General features: G+C 41.5%; 2 protein-coding genes across 3 annotated transcripts; one reads left to right on the plus strand and one right to left on the minus strand.

The window, feature by feature from the left end:
• LOC108204609 (disease resistance protein At4g27190) lies at window positions 1-6,921 on the minus strand. 2 transcript variants are annotated; one of them, XM_017374133.2, is made up of 3 exons: window positions 6,767-6,921; window positions 3,117-5,778; window positions 2-1,897 (listed from the first exon to the last, which is right to left on the minus strand). In XM_017374133.2, the coding sequence occupies exons 2-3, from the start codon at window positions 5,730-5,732 to the stop codon at window positions 419-421; spliced, it is 4,095 nt and encodes a 1,364-aa protein (XP_017229622.1). In that variant the 5' UTR covers window positions 5,733-5,778; window positions 6,767-6,921; the 3' UTR covers window positions 2-418. The 2 variants fall into 2 exon arrangements, with proteins under 2 accessions (XP_063947085.1, XP_017229622.1); XM_064091015.1 differs by lacking the exon at window positions 6,767-6,921 and having other exon boundaries at window positions 1-1,897; window positions 3,117-6,179.
• Window positions 6,922-7,101: 180 nt separating this feature from the next.
• On the plus strand, window positions 7,102-15,516 carry LOC108198426 (uncharacterized). The gene is made up of 3 exons (XM_064091021.1): window positions 7,102-7,180; window positions 14,158-14,708; window positions 14,814-15,516. Exons 2-3 carry the CDS (start codon window positions 14,193-14,195, stop codon window positions 15,480-15,482), a joined length of 1,185 nt encoding a protein of 394 aa, XP_063947091.1. The 5' UTR covers window positions 7,102-7,180; window positions 14,158-14,192; the 3' UTR covers window positions 15,483-15,516.
• Window positions 15,517-18,977: the final 3,461 nt, after the last annotated feature.

The following is an 18,977-nucleotide window of genomic DNA, read 5'->3' on the forward strand; positions in this document are numbered from 1 at the left end:
AGAAAGAAAAGAAGACATCTTAAAATATACCAAAAAATTCATGTATAAGTTGAGGGACTAAAGTTTTATTCATGTACATAATTGCTGAATATTTTTGCATATTTACTGTAACATAACCAATCATAGGATTTTAAGATGACAGAACAGGAAAATAATGACGGGATCTTCACATATAGCTCCCAGACGAATTTTGAAATTTTTTTTTTTTTTTTTTTGACAGAAATGCACTTGCTCGTATCGAGAAAACGCCGCTACTCCGAGGAGTTTCTTTCATTCAAAAAGCTTATTATCTAACCGAATTTTGAAATTTTTTTGATTAAACAACAATCTGTCATTTTCAAATCGTAAAACGTTTCGAACTAGCACGAGTTATTATGCTCGTTATCTTTAAGAAGTGAATATTGAACAAAAGGACCTATTATGGCTCCCCGAGACTTTTCATCTTTGAGTCTCTCTGATTCTCCGGCACTGCGACGTCTTCGTTTTTAAATAGGCTCTTTATGTAGTCATTCAGATCCGGAACTTCTATCCATTCATCCCCGTCGATCCTTACATATCCATTTCCTGTATGTGTATTGAAGCAAGTGAAATTCTCTACCCCAGGACACCCAACCAGACTAAAATTCTTTAATTGGAGCATATTGAAAGCCATGCTTTCATCACCACTAAAACTTTTGAGGTTTGGCAGATGTTCAAGTTCAATATTCTCGAGTTGAGGAATAGTGATAGTCTTGTCATTTGTGCCGGAAGTTTCATCACCCCTTGCATCTTCCACAACCACTTCTAACAATTTGCAATTTGATACTTCCAAACGAAAGAGATTTTGGAGATCTCTGAAAACAGAACACGTGAAGAGAGTAGAGAATCCGCAGTTATCAACTTTTATTTCCCACAAAGCTGGCATATAGAAGTCGTAATTTGCACCGTGGATGAAACTTTTGAGGTCTGGCAAATTTCTGAGTTCAAGTAACCATAGTTTTGGGAGGGAGATAATAATCTCTTCACTCGTACCAGAAGTTTCATCTCCCCTTGCATATTCAAAGATGCCTTCCAACATTCTGCAATCCCGTACTAGTAAGTTTTCAAGCCTTTGTAGACTTCCAAAGGTTGTTGAGCACGTGAAAAGAGAAGAGAGCCCACAATCACTCACTGTAACCATGGATAAATTTGGCAGAAGTAGGCACTCATGATTTGCACTGTAGATAAAACTCTTGAGCTTTGGTAGATCTTCAAGAATAACTTGTTTCAGTTGAGAGAGTGTAATAGTCTTCTTGTTCATGCCCGAAACCTCATCGATCCTAATATCCTCCACAATTTCTTCCAAATGAGCACACCTTGATATCTTCAAAGTTTCGAGACTTGTCAACTCTGAGAATGAAAAAAGATTAGAGAGTCCACAATCCTCAACTTCCACATACGTTAAAGATGGGACACGACACCCATAATTTGCTCCATGAATAATACTTTTCAGCTTGGGTAAATCCTTTAGAACAACTATCTCCAGGTGAGAGAGCGTGATAATCTTGCTATTCATCCCAGACATTTCAAAATCCTCCACAATTTCTTGCAAGAAAGCACAATCTGAAATTACTAGTTCTTGGAGTTGTTGTAGACTTCTAAAGCCTGAGAAAGTGAAAAGAGCAGAGCCTCCGGAGTATCCGAAAACTTTAAGCATCTTTAGTCTGTGGAACCTTGAAGATATGAGCTCATGCGACCAACACCTACTCAAAAAGAGTGTTTCCAGATTATGTAATCGAGGTTGCCATGTAGACGGAAGTTGTATCTCCTCATCACAACTTATTCTCAACCTCTTTAGTTGACTGCTGAACTCTATCGATTCCAGGTTAATTTCCTCGCAGTGGCTAATTACAAGTTCTACTAAGTTTGGGAATTCAACCTACAGAATAAATGTCATTCATTTTATTAGTAGTTGAAATTCAGCTCTTATTAATGGGTTGATCTCTATTCAATGCCATCATAACTCATGTGAGTGATACAAACATTAGTAATATCTTTTTTCTCACAAGTACAGATAAATATGAAAAATATGAACTAAAATTAGATATTAATAAAAGGTAAAACTATAGAAAAACATTTACGTGACAAAAATGTGTATAGCTTCCACTACATGTTTACAATATATAAAAAATATCATGAAAACTAAATATCTAAGAAAAAAATATAGTCAATCGATAAATAACATTCAACAAATATTAATACATTATCATAGAAGCTCCAAACATCAAAATTTAACACTAAAATTTACTAATATCCTAATACAAATTTTAGAAATGAAATGCCAAGGCATAAAACACAGATGAGGCATTTTAATTTCGTATTTAAAGTTTTGCTAGAGCCTATAAACGCCTAAAAATAAGGACTATAAAGTGCTAATTACTCATTATTAAACAACCAAAATATTGATAAAAAGAGCAATGCTCGATATACAAAAATAACTCCCAAAAACCCATGACATGTTTTAATTAGTGAAATTGTTGTGCATGTCATTAGATTTATAACAGAGTAACCAATTTTTGTGGTATTTTTTAAGAGGTGATCCGGTGAGATGTTGGTCTTTCATGTGCGGCCTGCTTCATCATGGTGGCTTGGAGGATAGCTTCAGAGGGGTTCTGGGCTGTATTGATTGTCCTGGGGGAGGTGGAAATTATTTGGAGGTCCCCCCATGGTTTTGTAAGGTGGTCGCCTGGAGAAGCCATCTGTGGTGTATCACCAGTTTATTTTGGTGGAGCATTGTGGGGTTTTTTAATAGGACTTGCTTTATTATTTATTCAGCTTGTAATTTTGCTTGGACGTATTATTTTTTATGGTGTTTAGGTGTTGCTGTGTCAATTTCTTAGAGGGTGTTCTAAGAAATTTGTGATTGGTCCTGGGTGTGGTTTTTTCTCCCCAGGTTGTATATTTTTGTTTAATTTATAAAATTCACACGAGGTGCCGCCCTCATTTACCCACAAAAAAAAAAAAACAACTTGACACATATTTTTCGGAAATTTTTTGAAATAATTTTTTGATACTTCTAGCATTTCTATAATAAAAATAAGTGCTATTCTATCGAATAAAATAAAAATTAGATTAGAAAAGTAAATTTTGTAGCATACCATTCTATGGAACAGAGGTTGAAACTGAACAGATGGTTGCATCATGGCGTCTTTATTTTCCCTGCAGAAGCCTGTGAGTCTGGGCACATTGCTTAGCTCCAATTCTTCTAAATTGGAGAAGTGTATGATATCTCCATTGCTTGAGCCATCATGTATTACTATTGCTTCCATCACAGGGCAATCTCTTATTATCAACTTTTGCAGCTGGGTGAGACGTTTTGCAACAGAGTTGCAGAAGAGGTATCTTAAACCGGAGCATTCTATAATTTCTAAATAGGTTAGTTTAGAAAAAGATGTCTGCTGGCTATGCTGAATATCATTGTGTGGCATCCTTGCCAGATGATCCATTTTGTTACATTCTTCAATTTGCAGATTTCTCAATTCTGTGAATGCTTCCCGGTTGCTCTCGAAGATACTACTCACAGTAATATTGCTGCACTGCAGATTCACATATTCAGCCTTGTCTATCAGACTTTTCAAGCTTTCTTCATGACAGCCTTGCAATACAATCGACGTCTTGTAAGACAGATCTGTTTTTCCAACACATGACCCCCACCCACCCACACGTATATTAAATAATTTTAGATTATCAAATATGTTTGTAACTTGAAAAGGCTCAGATATTTTAAATTTTATCTGCAAACTTTTCAAACGGGTCAGTTGATTGATCTCGACCAAAATGGGTTTCTGAACATCAGAACTTTCAGAACACCAAATCTCCAATCCATCGGGTATATGCAATTCTTCCAGTCTAGATAGACTGGATATGGTATTTGGCTTCATTTTCACTTTCGACCCCTTGATTTCTAGCTTTCGAAGGTATTTCAGATTTGATAAATCCAGAGGTTCTGGGAAATCGCCTTTCCAAATGCAGAGAGTTTCTAGGTTTTCAGGAAAAAAACCAACACATGTATTGTTAATGTGACTCAGGTTACAACCTTTCAAAATTAACGTCCTCAGTTTACCTAAGGGTCGAAGAGAGAACTGCAGCTTCGAAGGAGAATAGGTACCCACAAGATATAAAAATCTCAGATTCGCAGACATACCGAAGAAGCCGCTTGAGAATTGTTGTATATCATTGTTGAATTGTATCCACAAGCTTTGCAGATTTGGGCATACAAGATCATCAGGGATATGAATATTATCGCCATCCAGATCTAGCCGTAAAAATTTGGTAGTGACAAAATCAGCATCATCAAGCAGCCGCACGTCACATGTTACCTGTGAAAATGCAAATTTTGAATCTCTGAAAGCTATAGATCTCCCAACATCTCTGATGAGGTCATGCAGTTTGATTCTATCATCTTTTTCACAGTCAAGCAACAAAGAAGATAATCTCAGAGTATCAATCATTGATAGTACCCTAGAGTTCCCACATACAAGCTGTGACCCTGTTGCCAACTGGATCAGCTCCCTGATAGGGATGTCAGCATCTTCCGGAAACAAGCAACACAAAAACAGACATGACTTGGCATCGCCGTGTAATTTACTGATACCCAATTCTACACAAGCATATACTTGTGGTTCTACTCCAGGTATGTTTACGAATTCACCCTTCTGGAGTTGTTCAAGTGCATCCACCCATGAATTGTGAGTTTCGAACTGCAGCGCTTTACTGATCGCATGAATTAGGAGTGGTAAACCCCCACATTTATCACACACTTTCTTTGCAAGAGACTCATCCTGCATATAATCAATTTGAGCAGTACCGACAAAATTCTTAAATTGCTCCCACGCCTCATCATTTCGCAGGGGTGTAATTTTAACAAGAGTATTGCAATTGTTACGCAAGCATACATTTTCCTCTCGAGATGTCATCAGAATCTTGGAAACCACAGGACTGTTTCCATCACCAGATGGAATTCCAATAACATCTAGAGGAATTTCCCTCCATACATCGTCTAGTATGACGAGGGTCTTGCCGGCATTCAATAAACTTTGTTTCAGCTGAGAAGCTCTGCTTTCCGCATTATCTTCCGATTCAAATTTGCAATCAAGATGCTCAGCAATCTGTTTCTGTAAGTGTATCACATCCAGGTTTTCATTACCCACGTTCCCTCGTGTGACCTTGTTAAAGATCTTCTTCTCCTGAGCTTCTTTCCATAGTTGTTCCATCATCCGAGTTTTCCCCACTCCTGGCATTCCACATATACCAAGGATTGGAGAGCTATCCGTGATTAACGTACGCCATAGCTCCGCATAAACATCTTTTCTGGATTGAAATTCCTGGTACTCGGTATTACTTTTGGGTAAATTTTCAGCTGGCGCAAGATGTGCGATTTCATTATCCAGGAGCTCCTTTCCGGAATTAATGAGCTCAGTTAGCCTCTCTGTCTTCTGCACCACTGCTCTGCCAAGTCGAAAAAGAGAGACGGGGTTGGGAATTGGTAGACACTGAATGCACCTCCATGAATGTCTGGTTTTGTGTATTTCTGCAAACTTTTCGGCGCTCTCCATGATTTCTTCAGCCTCTTTCTGCCACTTATCTACATGAGGCTTGATAAGTTTACCATTAGCTCTTTCTGCAGCAACTTTTGTGGACACCCTTTCCTCCTCAGTGTAAGCTTTTTCGACTTGGGAATCGAGAGTCTTAACAAGATCCTTGTAACAGAACATGTAACGGAATCCACGGAAGAAGGCGTCAACTGCAGCATCAGATATTCTGTCCACAAGTTTCCCCACACATGGAATATCAGATAAACCAACCATGATTCTTTCTTGGAATTGTGAGAGAAAAGGAAAGAAGAGAAGAGAGAAGGATAGCAAAAGAAAAGGAAAATCTTGAGATGGATGATTAATCCACAGACCACAGGCATAATTAACTCATAATATATAATTATCTGATTTAAGTTTTTCAAGGTTTTGGCCATAAGTGCATGTTAGATCCACTCTCCGAGGACTAGCAGATGCTTACAATTTTAAACTAATCTTAAATACTCCATAATTTAGTTTACCACAGCCTCGACAGCTTAAACAATTGAAGCTGAAGATGCAGGCCTGAGCACAATACTACTTTTTAAATGGAAAGGAGACGACTCTTGTCATCAACGGGCGTCCACCCTTGACCCTGATTGAACAATCCTACCCACTCTAAACTACTTTGGAATCTTTATTTTACTGCCCCGGAGTTTAACAAGACATGGGACGCGTAGCTATGGACTATGTTCTGCATAAGCGAGCACAATATAATACTCCCTTCGTACTACAATATATGTCACTTTTGAGAAAAAAAAATTGTTCCATAATACTTATCCACTTTTAGTTTCCAATACAAATATATTGACATTATTTCAAATTTACCTTTCTTGAAAGTTGTATAATAATTAATAAGAGTCTACATTTATACATTTATCAGGGGTGCAAGTGAGAAAATATTATCTATTTAATGTTTCTTTAATATGCGTAATTTTTTCAAAAGAGACATATACTACATTTATCAGGGTGCAAGTGAGAAAATATTATCTATTTAATGTTTCTTTAATATGCGTAATTTTTTCAAAAGAGACATATACTGTGGGACGGAGGAAGTAAAATTATAATTCAGTACCCACATGCTTCTCCAGTTCTCCTCATGAATGGCATTCACACATTTATTAAATGGATCAAATTGATGCAAGTCTCTTGATTTATTAAAGTGATGAGTAACATACCTACACACTTGAGCTTTGTTTCATCCACCCATCTCGCCACCACCAGCTCTTCCCGTTGATTCTTTCTCCAATCTCAGTACAGTTGTAAACTTAAGCTTCAATTACAGCAGTTCAGTAACAACTCGCCATGTCTCTTTCAGTAGCAGCAGCAGACAGTTGAAAAAAATAAAATCAGATCCTGAGACTGCAAAATCTCATGTCTCTTTCATAACAACAAAATCTTATCAATTAGTACTTATAAGGCCCATGAGCCCAAGTCAGGCCCAATTCAAGCCCATCACAAACGCTTAACCGGGTCGTTTCAAATAACACAAATACACACTACAGCTCTCTTTTTCTCCTCATTTTCTCGGCTAGGTTTTCAAGAAAGGCCCATTTTTCCGGCGAACCACTCCGGCGGAGCTTCAAAAATTGGTACTTTTTAACATTTTTAGCAACCCCTTTTGTTTAATTAAAAAATGCATAGCAGCCGCCAGCCTTCATTGGTATCTTTTAGTGAGGATAAAAATATTAGGCCTAGATTGGATGTATTTGCTTCATATGGGTTTTGGTGAGGATAAAAATATTAGGCCTTGAACAATTTTATAGTACCAATGGAGAATCGGTTTAAAGATAAGTACGTGGATGAATATTGTTTGAAATATCCGCAAGTACTCAAGTTGTATAAAAGGACAGTGGAAGCGTAGGTGACATCAGTGTCTATTAGATTGCTTATTGAGCATTGATGAATGGATCAGGGCCATTAAGATTCGGTTTTCTGCTACCCAAAGAGTTTAAAAAGTCGGACAACATTAGGATTACAAACAAAGGGTCTTGACTTTTTTGTCTGATTTACAGTAAAGGCTCGTTTGTGTGCACCACAGAATTAGAGAATTGTCTATAATTTGCATATCTTGTACCTGTATTGAAATGACCTTTTAGTGACCACTTATCAATTGAAGGTTAGCAGGCTTAGGTTGCCCAATATTGTTAATTTCATGGTTGCATCTATCGTACTTGTACAATTTGTTTTGTTTGTTATCTGTATCTGGATGTTATTAGAACTTAAGTTTTATGAAACTTGTTCTACATGCAATGCTATCACTCTTCCTGCGTAGTTGTCACTCATTCAAGGTTGCAACAATTTGTTTGCGTCTCAGATATAATTTTGTAAATGTTTGCTAAAACAACTGCAGTAGTTACTCTGCTGTGTTGAACCTCGGCAATACATTCTTCACGACAGGTATTGGTTAGGGTTAATAATCAAGTGAGTCATCAAAGTGGGTTGTATATATCAAGTTGGTCACTGAACTCAAAACGATCTCAAATTGGTCACTTAAGTTAGGTACATATATCACTAAATACGAGTTCAAGGAGTAAATATATTATTTATAGAGTTTTACACATTATTCTTGAATGTTACCACAACTAAGTACAAGATTATGACTTATAATATTTATCATAATGTACTTCTGAATTTATCAAGTTTATTTACTATTTATTTTTAATTAAAACAAAGAAATAACTATATAATAAAAAATAAAAAATAAATAAACTTGATAAAATTTTAATATATTATCATAAATACTAGGAGTCATAACCTTGTACTTAGTTGTGGTAACAATAAAAAATAACGTGTAAATCATTATAAATTATTTTTTTACTCCTTGAGTTCATAATTAAAGATACTTGTAACTGACTTCAATGACCAATTTGAGACGGTTTTGAGTTCAGTGACCAACTTGATATATCGAGTTCACTTTGGTGACTCACTTGATTATTAATCCGTATTGGTTATATCAATTTTTTTTATCAAGAGCACCAAACTAGGTTAATGCAAAGTAGTTTGGGCTTAATGTATACGGTGATCACTAAGATAGTATGTAGAAGCTGAATTATTAGTTTTTTTTGACGGGGGATTTGTGTCGAGTGATGATTTGCAATTAGTGTGCAACTAGTTCTTTTCTATTATACAATAATTACATGAATATAAATTTAGTCTATAATTTTAATTGTATCTATAATAAAAGTTCATTGTTTAAAATGTGGGTCCCACGACGGGAGATCACATGGCCACATCAGACCCACATTGCCATGTGTTTTGTCACGTCAGCAGTTGGGGCCCACACTACCATGTGGTCTGACATGTGGGGCCTAATTTGCCATGTGGACTGCCACATCAGCATATGGGAGCTCACACTTCCATATCATTATATGAGACCCACTTATTAGCTTTATCGTGCCTATTGTAACATAAAACAACATTTGTTTGTCTAAAATAACATTATGTCACCTAATGTAACACAAAGCCTTTTGGATCATGGGAAAGTAGAATTCCAACCCCATTAATAGAAAAGAAAATGAATTTATGAAATCTCATTCCCATTCATGTTAACTGGGTTAGAATCCCATGATCACATTTTACAATGAGAGTTGCATTACCTCAATGGAATAGTAATGACATTGCACTAGTTTTTTAGCGTGACGGGGATGTAGTAATGGTTTTGTAACTTTTTGCTCACCATCTGAAAACTTGTAAAATGAGAGAGAACTTTTGATGAGTCTGTGTGATTCATTGATAACTATTTCAGGAAGAAGACATTAGGAATGCAATTGAAATTGATAACTCTCAAGTCATTGTTCGGCAGAGAGTAAGTTGCTGAGGAACACAATCTCCTACATGGACATAAAAATCCAACATATGACAAACTAATCAGTAGAGGCTGGCTACCTGAGTGTAACTAATATTTCGACAAAGGAGCAACCATCAAAATAATTCACAATTCCAACGAATTATGTCGAATGTGTATCTCAACGATCTCTTGCAGGATTGTGTGCTAATATTAGCCTATTGACTTATTCAAATGCGAATAAACACGAACAACCTTGTCCAAGTTTAACTGGTATTGACTTGGTAAACTATTTCTGCAGCAAATATTAAATCTAATTTAAACCATTAAAAAATAAGTCGCATTAATTATTTTTAACAAAGAGTCAGTTGGTGAAAAAATTTTACGTAAAAAATGAGCTTAGTGAAACAATATAAAAGAGGAAGTACTGTTGGTCGGATTCAATCCCCTAACAGCTAATTACCGCTAACATCTAATTCAATCCGCTAACAGCTAATCCCCAAACAGGGCCATAGTCTTTTTGCTTCAATCATGAGACGACCACAAATTATGGCAGTTTCTGAGAAAAAAGTTGATCAGGTGATGGAATCTTTGAATAAAAGACTGGGATGAAAGATATCAAAGATACCAAGTTGTCCTACTGTTATTATGCATAGCTTAAGAGCAAGTCCAACACTATGCTAAGAGGTTCCCTAAAAATATTATAAAATAATATGTCTTAGTGATTTAGCACAAGATTTAGCACATGAGCTCCAATAGTACTCCCTATATCCATTCCCTATTACTATAATAATATTAAATAGTGGAGGAGAGAGGGAAAAAAGAGAGGGAAATGATGTGAAGGAGAGAGAGAAATGAATATTTTAATGATAAAAATAGTTTAGAAGTGGCTAGCATATTCTAAAAATAGGGAAGGGGAGGCTTGTGCTAGTGATTTAGCACATCACTAGCATAGTGTTGGAGTGCAATTTTATTCCATATTCCCTATTTTTGGATTTAAGACTTGATTTAGCACACCTATTGGACTTGCTCTAAAGGATTAGATCATGCCACACTGTTTACTTAATCAGTTTTTATTATCAAAATGGATGGTGAAAAGGACTTCGTCATGTGTGCGATTATAATAGTATTGGTCACGAGTCGATTTAAAGAAAGTTTTCTGAGAAAATTTTGTTCATAGTTTCCGGATGTGCTTTGATAACTCCAAACTCCGATCCCGGTCCTTCCTCCGCCGTGACTGATGGTTTCGTGGTGCAGCTGCTGGATGGGGGCCTACAAAACAACGCCGGCGGGGGGGTTTTGCCCCAAGGCGCCTCCGGCGTGAGAGTAAGCGTAGGTTTCGGAAGGATAAAGATTAGAGAAAGTGTTATCTATGTGTGGTGAGTGAAGGTGTATGGCTGGTGGTTGCTGGTGGCTGAGAGTGTTTGAGTGTATGCTGAGTGTGAGAGTGTGAGAGTGTGTATGAACGAGTGTGTAGAGAGTGAAGTTGACCCCCAGACTCTTGATCCTTGGTCTATTTATAGGCCAAGGATTAGGGTTCGGGGGTGCGTACCTGGATCCTGGTCCTACACGTGTAGGGGTTTGATCCCCTACACGTGTCCAGGTGTCGGCGTAGAAGTAGTCTTTTGGAATGTTCCCTGGCTTGTCTCTATCGCCAGTAGTTGACCGTTATATTTGTCCTCTTCGTGTCAGTCTGTGGCTCGTGCAGTAGTTGTCGGCTGGTACATGTTTGGACCCCGGTCGAGGGGTGCGGTTAGGAGTTACCCGGGTCCAATTCTTAACCCGGGTGATGTACTCGAGTAGGGTCTGGGATGATGTGCTCTCTCCGAGGACCATGGTCCGGGTGGGTCCGGGTCCATAGGAAGTAGTACCCGGGTTATTCCATATCATTTGCCCCCCACTCCCTTATATAGATCTTCTATGTGAGGGAGTAGAGCGGAGTTCTTGCTTTTGTTGCTTTGGCAGAGTGGACCCGAGTAGAGTTCCGGGTTTTCCCTTGGACCCGGGTAGCGGTTGTGTTTAGTCTTCACCCGGTGTTGTTCTCCGACCCGGGTAGATTTAAGCAGGGAGTGTGTTCTGCTCTCTTAGTTGGCAGAGCCCGGGTCATGAGGGTCCTCCCGAGTTGTTTCGTGAGAGTGAAGCGTTTGCAGTACGCTGGAATTTCGAGGGGTTTCGTAACCGTTTCTAACGCTTTGATATCTGAGCCGTCGCGGTTTTCGAGGGGAGTGTTTAATTATTACAGCGGTAATAATTAAAACTGGTTGCCCACTGATACGTTGCCACGTGGCCTACGATGTGGCTATAAATATGGCCCTTCCTTTTAGTTTCCATTTTTTACTTTTGCTTCTGTTTTTCGAAATTATCTTTCCACCGGAGTTTTCTTCTGAGGTTGCTGGGTTTTCAAGTGCTCTTTGAGGATTTCCGTTGCCGTCGCTTGAGCGCCTTGTCTTTCTCTTCATTCTTCTTTCAAGTAAGCGTTGCTTTTCCCCCTTTCGCTTTTGCATTGTATCACTTGATATGTGTTTGATGTCGCTTTCGTAGTTTTTTTTTGAAATTTGTAAGCATTTTGCTCGTTGGTTTCGTTTGTGTTTGGACATTTGCATGTGTTTGTTGGGGTTTTGTGAGTTTGGTTTGAAATGGGCAGGTGTTTGTGTTTAGTCTGGGGTTGTGGTTTCTGGAGGTTTGAGTTTCGGTTTGAGGTTTTGTTTGAATGTTCTTGGTTATGTATGTATAGATATGTGTATAACTGTGAGGGTTTGAGTTTTGATCTTGATTTTTGGTTTGAAATGGTTATAAAACTGTTTGTGCCTGTTGGGTTTTTTCGGTGGTTTGAACTGAACCCGGGTATGACCAGTATGCCCGGGTTGGGTAGCTTTAGGATATGGCTGTTTTAGGTGTTTTGGTAGATGGTGTATATGATAGCGAAAAGTAGGTTTCCCGACCCGGGTATATATGTCAAGCCCGGGTAGGGGGTTTGGGTTGCTTTGGGAATGTTTGAACTGAACTCGGGCCTGATCCTTCTGCCCGGGTTGGGTAGGTTTAGGGTGTTTTGCTTTGTACTTTGGGAAAGTTTTGTGCTGTGGTATGTATATAGGATCCGGGTGTCTTTTTAGTATCTAGTATCCTTCTCCCCCGTAAATCTGCAGAAGGAGAGAGCCCGGGTTTGTAGGATGTGTACGTAACTGAGTCGGGTAGATAATATGGACCCGGGTACAGTCCTTCTCCTTTTGTTTTTGTTTGTGTTTAATTGCTTCCTTCTGACTTGGCTTTCTTCACATAGATTTAGGACGGGATCCGGACCTTAATAAAACTTGAAATAATTTGTGAATCCTTAAAACTGATCCGAATTGCTTCTTTATTTAGGTCTATGGTCCGGATCCCCCAGCGGTCAAGTCGAGAGATTGCTGCTTGTTTGGTAGTTCCCGGGGAGTCCTCTAGTGATAGTGAGTCTGACGGTTCTCACGCTCTTGCGCATCGTGCCCGGGTTCGGCTTTCCAAGCGGCCAAAGCAAAAGATTGTCCCTTATTCAGGAGTGCCCGGAGAATTTTCTAGCGATACAGAGTGCGACGAGGTCCAGACTTTATCTCATCGTGCCCGGATTAAGATGGCAGAAAATGAAATTGCGGAGTCCGGGGTCGTCTCCGCGCATCAAGATGTGGTGATTTCAACCGGGCGGCAAGTAATAATGACCCCGGAGGGCATGTGGGGAAATGGCAAGTCGTATTTTGTCACTAAGGGTCCGTTGGTGGAGGAGAAAAGCTTTTACACCAATATGTCCGGATTTTACAGATGCAAGCATCCAAATGGTCGTCTGGCTCCCTATAACAAAGAAGAGTTCGACGAGAGGTTCCGGGAGTTGACTGGAGTCCGGGCTCCTTTTCCGTTGAAAGCCCATATTAGAGAGATGGATCCGGGTGCGATTGATAGGATGATCCGGACTGCCTTCCAACTGCCGCCGGAGGTCGAGTGGAGGTGGCCCGAGCCCGGGGAGATGATATACCACCGGCCTGCAGATGGTTTCGTCCCGGTGTGGATGGAACATCTCCGGTCCGGGTGGAATCCCCGATGGCACATTTTCTTCAAACATCTATGTAAATATGAGTGGAAGGTGTCTCCGATGCAGCTAACTCCGAATGCGGTCAAGTGGATGACCTGGTTTCTGTGGGCTTGCAATAAGATGAATTACTATCCCACTTTGAAGCTGTTCCGTATGCTGTTTCAGTTTAAGAAGTCCGGGGTGAAGCCCCTATATGAGTTACGCTTCCGTTCGAAGGAGTGTGGTCTAGGCTCCGGATTCGTGAGCCCGGTTATGCATCAGAGTTCGCTGAAGGGGTGGAATGGTGAAGTCCTTATGCTGAAGGGTCTAGACTTGGCCTTCATGCCTTATATGGAGACGGATGACAAGAAGGTGAAGACTGATTCTGGGGCGCCCGGAGCAGCTGGGGAATTCCGGGCTCAGTTGGTTGAGTTCTGCACTTGTCTCGGGTTTCAGTTGACCCGGGATACGTTTATGCAGCACAACCAATTGCACGAGGGCGGCTGTGAGTTGCATTTCATCCTTAGCTTTTTTCCTTAGCTTTTTGTTGTTATTTTTGCAGTATCTCGTCCGGGTCCTCTTGTTTGTCAATCTGCATATTAATGTCTTGTCCGGGTCCTTTTATTTGCAATCTGTATGTTGCGTATTAATGTCTTGTCCGGGTCTTCTTGCTTGGAGCCTATTCCTTAGAATGATTTATTGTAGTGTTTCTTTGTATTGACCCGAGTTCTCTTGATTCTTGACAGGTCTTCCATACTTTGACCCGGATCTTTGGAGGGCCATGTCTGCGAACGATTCTTTTGCTGCTGCTCTACGGAACTTGGGGGGAATTCATACCGTTCCCAAGCCTCAGCCGAAGGATAAGTCGGCAAAAAAGAAGAAGAGGGCTGTGAAGAGGGGTGAGTCCGGGTCCTCTCGTCAGGAGACGGAGGGGACTGGCAACTCGAGTGCAACTCCGGATCCAGAGCTGCAGGTGAGGGACCCGGAGTTGGATTCTGAGGCCCTGGAGGTGGAGAGCCCGGTCCATGAGCCAAAGAAAAAGAAAAAGAAGATTGATTCTTCTCACATGGAGATCATTGACATGACAGCAGAGGATCCGGGCAAGGAGGCTATGGATGTAGCTGATCCGGGGGTCGAACTCGGAGGTGGTTCCCGTCCGGGGCCCAAGTTTGGGAAGTATCCGGTCAAGAAGGTGATCGGATTGATGTCTGAGCTCCCTTCTGACCAGGATTGGGAGGTGATGGAGGACCAGGGTCTGGTCGAAAATTTCAAGGAGATCGGGGACCTCTGGGGTCAGGTAATCTTCCTACCCGGGTTCAATTTTCCTTTTGTACTTTGTTTTGTTTTCCTTGTTTTTTATAATTCTGGTTTTGCTGACCCGGGTCTGATGTTTCTCTGTTAGCTCGGTGGACGCTTGGCCGGGTTCAACACCCATGCTTTGGCCAACTTGAAGAAGGAGAGAGAGTTTTCTGCTGAGACTCTTGCCCGGGTCCGGAAGCTGGATAAGGACCTGGATCGTGAGAGGTCAGCTCGGGAGGCCTTAGAGGCTAGTTTGAGCTCCAAGATTAAAGAGGCTGAGCTGAAGAAGGAAGCTGAGCTGGCTCAGGAAATCAAGGATGCTGAGGCCCGGGCTGATGATGCGGAGAAGAGGGCATCCGGGCTGGAGAAAGAAGTGGCTGAGCTGAAGAAGAAGTTAGAGAGCCGGAAAGCCCCGACTGAAGTTGTTGCCGAGTTCCAGAAGTCCCAGGTCTATGCAGATGCTCTAGCAAAGGCTGCGGCTGCGGAAGTCATGCGCTGCTGGACGGTGGCCGAGAAGCATATCAAAACCGACCCGGGTGCCACTGCCCAGAGCTTCATTGACCTGTATATTGATGTGAAGAACAAAGTCAATGCAGGTGGGGCGGAGCCCGAGCCTTACGTGGCCCCGGGTCAGGATGTGGACTCGGATTCTTCGGCTGATTCCGAACCGGTGGACGAAGAGATTCCTGTCCAAGATTCTGTGGACGGAGAGATTCCAGCCCAAGATCCTCCTGCCGATGACCTCTCCGTCCAAGTCCCTCCACCTGCTTAGATTTATTTTTGCCTCTGCTTTGAAAAAAAAAAAAAAAAAACAATGTTTTGTAAGATCTTAAGTATATCTGTGTGTTTGGATTGATGATTTGACCGGGTCTGTGTGGACCCGGGTACTATGGATGTTGTTTCTGGCCAAATATTTGCTTGTCGTGTTTGTTTGTGAATGATTTCTATTGTTTTGTCTGTTTCTTTGTCCAGATTAATTGCTTATAATGATTGCTTATGTTTGCACTTTAGAAAATTTTCCCGAGTAAATAAAAATGGATGGATCCGGGTAATATCTACCCGGGTTTACTGCTCTTATATGTTTGCACTTAGAAAATTTTCTAAGTAAATAAAATAGATGGACCCGGGTAGATCTTTCCCGGGTTGATTGTTTTATATATGTTTGCACTTAGAAAATTTTCCCGAGTAAATAAAAATGGATGGACCCGGGTAATATCTACCCGGGTTGGCTGTTTTCTTTGCTTTTATACTTAGGAAATTTTCCAAGTTAAATGGTTGAATGGATGGACCCGGGTAGATCTTTCCGGGTTGATTGTTTTCTTAGCTTTTATACTTAGAAATTTTCCAAGTTAAATGGTTGCATGGATGGACCCGGGTAGATACTTCCCGGGTTGATTGTTTTCTTAGCTTTTATACTTAGAAATTTTCCAAGTTAAATGGTTGCGTGGATGGACCCGGGTAGATACTTCCCGGGTTGATTGTTTTCTTAGCTTTTATACTTAGAAATTTTCCAAGTTAAATGGTTGCATGGATGGACCCGGGTAGATACTTCCCGGGTTGATTGTTTTCTTAGCTTTTATACTTAGAAATTTTCCAAGTTAAATGGTTGCATGGATGGACCCGGGTAGATACTTCCCGGGTTGATTATTGGTATTGCTTGGTTGCCTTAGAAACTTTCTAAGTAAATAACAATATGGATTTATAGGTAGCAAAAGACTTCATTGATATTCAGATGATTACACAGCTTTGATAATCAAAAATACATGGTTGCTTTTAGGAGTGCGTAGCTGTCTTCTAGGGTCTTTTCTTCCCGTCGGCTTTACTGATAGAATTTCCTCAACCTGAGGCCATGCCAGGTGTTAGATACCTCTGACCCGTCCATGTGTTCTAGTTTGTAGGTACCCGGCCTTAGGACTTCTTTGACCTTGTATGGGCCTTCCCACTTAGGCATCAGCTTGCCAGTGTTGGTTGGATCAGAGGCTTCGGTGTCTCGTAGGACCAGGTCTCCTATTTGAAAGTTTCTGACCCGGGACTTTTTGCTGAAGTGATCCCGGGTTTTTTCCTTGTATTTTTCCATTTTTGCAATTGCTTGATCTCGGACCTCATCTACCAAGTCTAAGTTGACCCGGAGTCCTTCTTCATTGGCGATTTCATCAAAGTTGATTGCTCTATAGGAGGGTGACCCGACTTCTATTGGAAGCATTGCTTCGGTTCCATAGGCTAACTTGAACGGGGTTTCGCCGGTGCTTGTCCGGGGACTGGTTCGGTATGACCAGAGAACATGGGGTAGTTCTTCCGGCCATTTGCCCTTGCTTTCTTCTAGCCTTTTTTCAATTCCTCTCAGGAGGATCCGGTTGGTGACCTCTACCTGGCCATTTCCTTGAGGATAGGCGACTGAAGACTTCTTGTGCTTGATGCCTCTTTCAGCCAGGTAGCTTTCAAAGTCTGACCCTATGAACTGGGGTCCATTATCTGATACCAGGACTCTTGGTAGCCCGAATCTCATCAGGATGTTGTCCATGAACCGGATGACATCTTGCTGATTGATTGTCCGCATTGCTTTAGCTTCGACCCACTTGGTCATATAGTCGATGGAAACTAGCAAGTACCTAAGGTCTCCTTTGGCCCGGGGAAAGGGTCCCATGATGTCTATCCCCCAAACAGCAAAAGGTATTGGAGATAGGACTGATGAGGGTAGAACAGGGCTTACCCGGGGTACGTTGCTGAATAGTTGGCAATTCTTGCATTTTTTCACGAACTCGACGGAGTCTTGATGAATTGTTGGCCAGTAGTAGCCTTGTCGGATGATTTTATATGCCAGGCCTTTTGCCGACATGTGATCTCCACAGATCCCTTCATGAACTTCTCTTAGACAATATTCGGCCTCCTCCGGACCTATGCATTTCAGGATTGGGGATGAGTAGGTCCGGCGGAAGAGTGTTCCTCCTTCGACAAAAAATTTGGCCGCCTTAGCCTTCAGCCGTTGCGCTTTCCCCTTGTCTTCGGGTAACTCTCCCTTCTCTATGTAGTTGATCAGGGGAGTCATCCAGGTAGGGTCGTTGTTGATTTCAAAGATTTCTTCCTGCTCTATTGTTGGCTTGTGCAACTCTTCGAAATAGACCGAGCTGTCCAGATCCGCCGAATTTTGGACCAACCTAGAGAGGTTGTCCGCTTCAGCATTTTCTTCTCTGTTGACTTGCAAAACTTTGCACCCGGGGATCATGGTAAGGTAGCTTTTCACCAAGGCTTGATACTTGGTCAGGATCGGGTCTTTGGCGAGGTATTCCCCATTTGTCTGCCTGACCACGATTTGTGAGTCGCTGTAGATGATAAGGTTCCGGATTGACAGTGTCCGGACCAACTTTAACCCCGCCAACAGGGCTTCGTACTCCGCTTGGTTGTTGGTTGCTGCGAAGTTGAAAGAGATTGCTGTCTTGATTATGAACCCATCCGGGCTTTTCAGGATTATCCCGGCTCCTGATCTTTCGATTGTTGAGGAACCGTCGACATGAAGTACCCAAGCCTCCGGGTTGAGTTCTCCCGGGGCTTCCGGGTCAGTTTCCATGGGGGTTGTCTGGTTCTCTGGAAAGTTGCATTCCACTACGAAGTCTGCTAGGACCTGGGCTTTGACTGCTGTCCGGGGTAGGAATGTCAGGCTGAACTGGCTAAGTTCGATTGCCCAATTCACTAGTCTCCCGGAGATGTCAGGCTTGTGAATGATTTTCCTTAGAGGTTGGTCTGTGACGATCCTGATCTCTCTTCCCTGAAAGTAGTGTCTGAGTTTCCTGGAGGCGGTGATCAGCGCGAAAGCAAATTTTTCTAAGTTGGGGTATCTGGTCTCTGCATCTTTGAGGACCTGGCTGACATAGTAGACAGGCTTCTGCTGCCCGGCTTCTTCCCTGATCAGGGCTGCCCCAACGGCCAAAGGTCCGGCTGACAGGTATAGATAGAGAGGTTCTCCGGGTAGGGCTTTTGTCAGGATCGGGGGTTTGGACAAGTATGCTTTTATTTCGTCAAGAGCTCTTTGGCAATCCGGGCTCCATTCTACCAACTTCTGATTTTTCGCCCCTTTTAACAACTCAAAGAACGGTAGGCATCTTTCAGCGAGTTTGGAGACAAACCTTCGAAGTGCTGCTAAGGACCCTGCTAGTTTTTGGACTTCTCTCTGAGTCCGAGGTGGTTGCATCTCTTGTACAGCTTTGATCTTCTCCGGGTTAGCCTCGATACCCCGGTTGCTTACCATGAAACCCAAAAACTTTCCAGCCTC

Source organism: Daucus carota, chromosome 1 (genome assembly GCF_001625215.2).
Source record: "Daucus carota subsp. sativus chromosome 1, DH1 v3.0, whole genome shotgun sequence".
Taxonomy (NCBI): Eukaryota; Viridiplantae; Streptophyta; class Magnoliopsida; order Apiales; family Apiaceae; genus Daucus; species Daucus carota.

Coding starts and splice junctions, on each gene's coding strand:
- LOC108204609 (XM_064091015.1), bottom strand. CDS start 5,825: ATGGTTGGTTTATCTGATATTCCATGTGTGGGGAAACTTGTGGACAGA. Junction 1,898..3,116: donor AACCTCTGTTCCATAGAATG/GTATGCTACAAA, acceptor TTTATTCTGTAG/GTTGAATTCCCAAACTTAGT.
- LOC108198426 (XM_064091021.1), top strand. CDS start 14,193: ATGTCTGCGAACGATTCTTTTGCTGCTGCTCTACGGAACTTGGGGGGA. Junction 14,709..14,813: donor TCGGGGACCTCTGGGGTCAG/GTAATCTTCCTA, acceptor TTTCTCTGTTAG/CTCGGTGGACGCTTGGCCGG.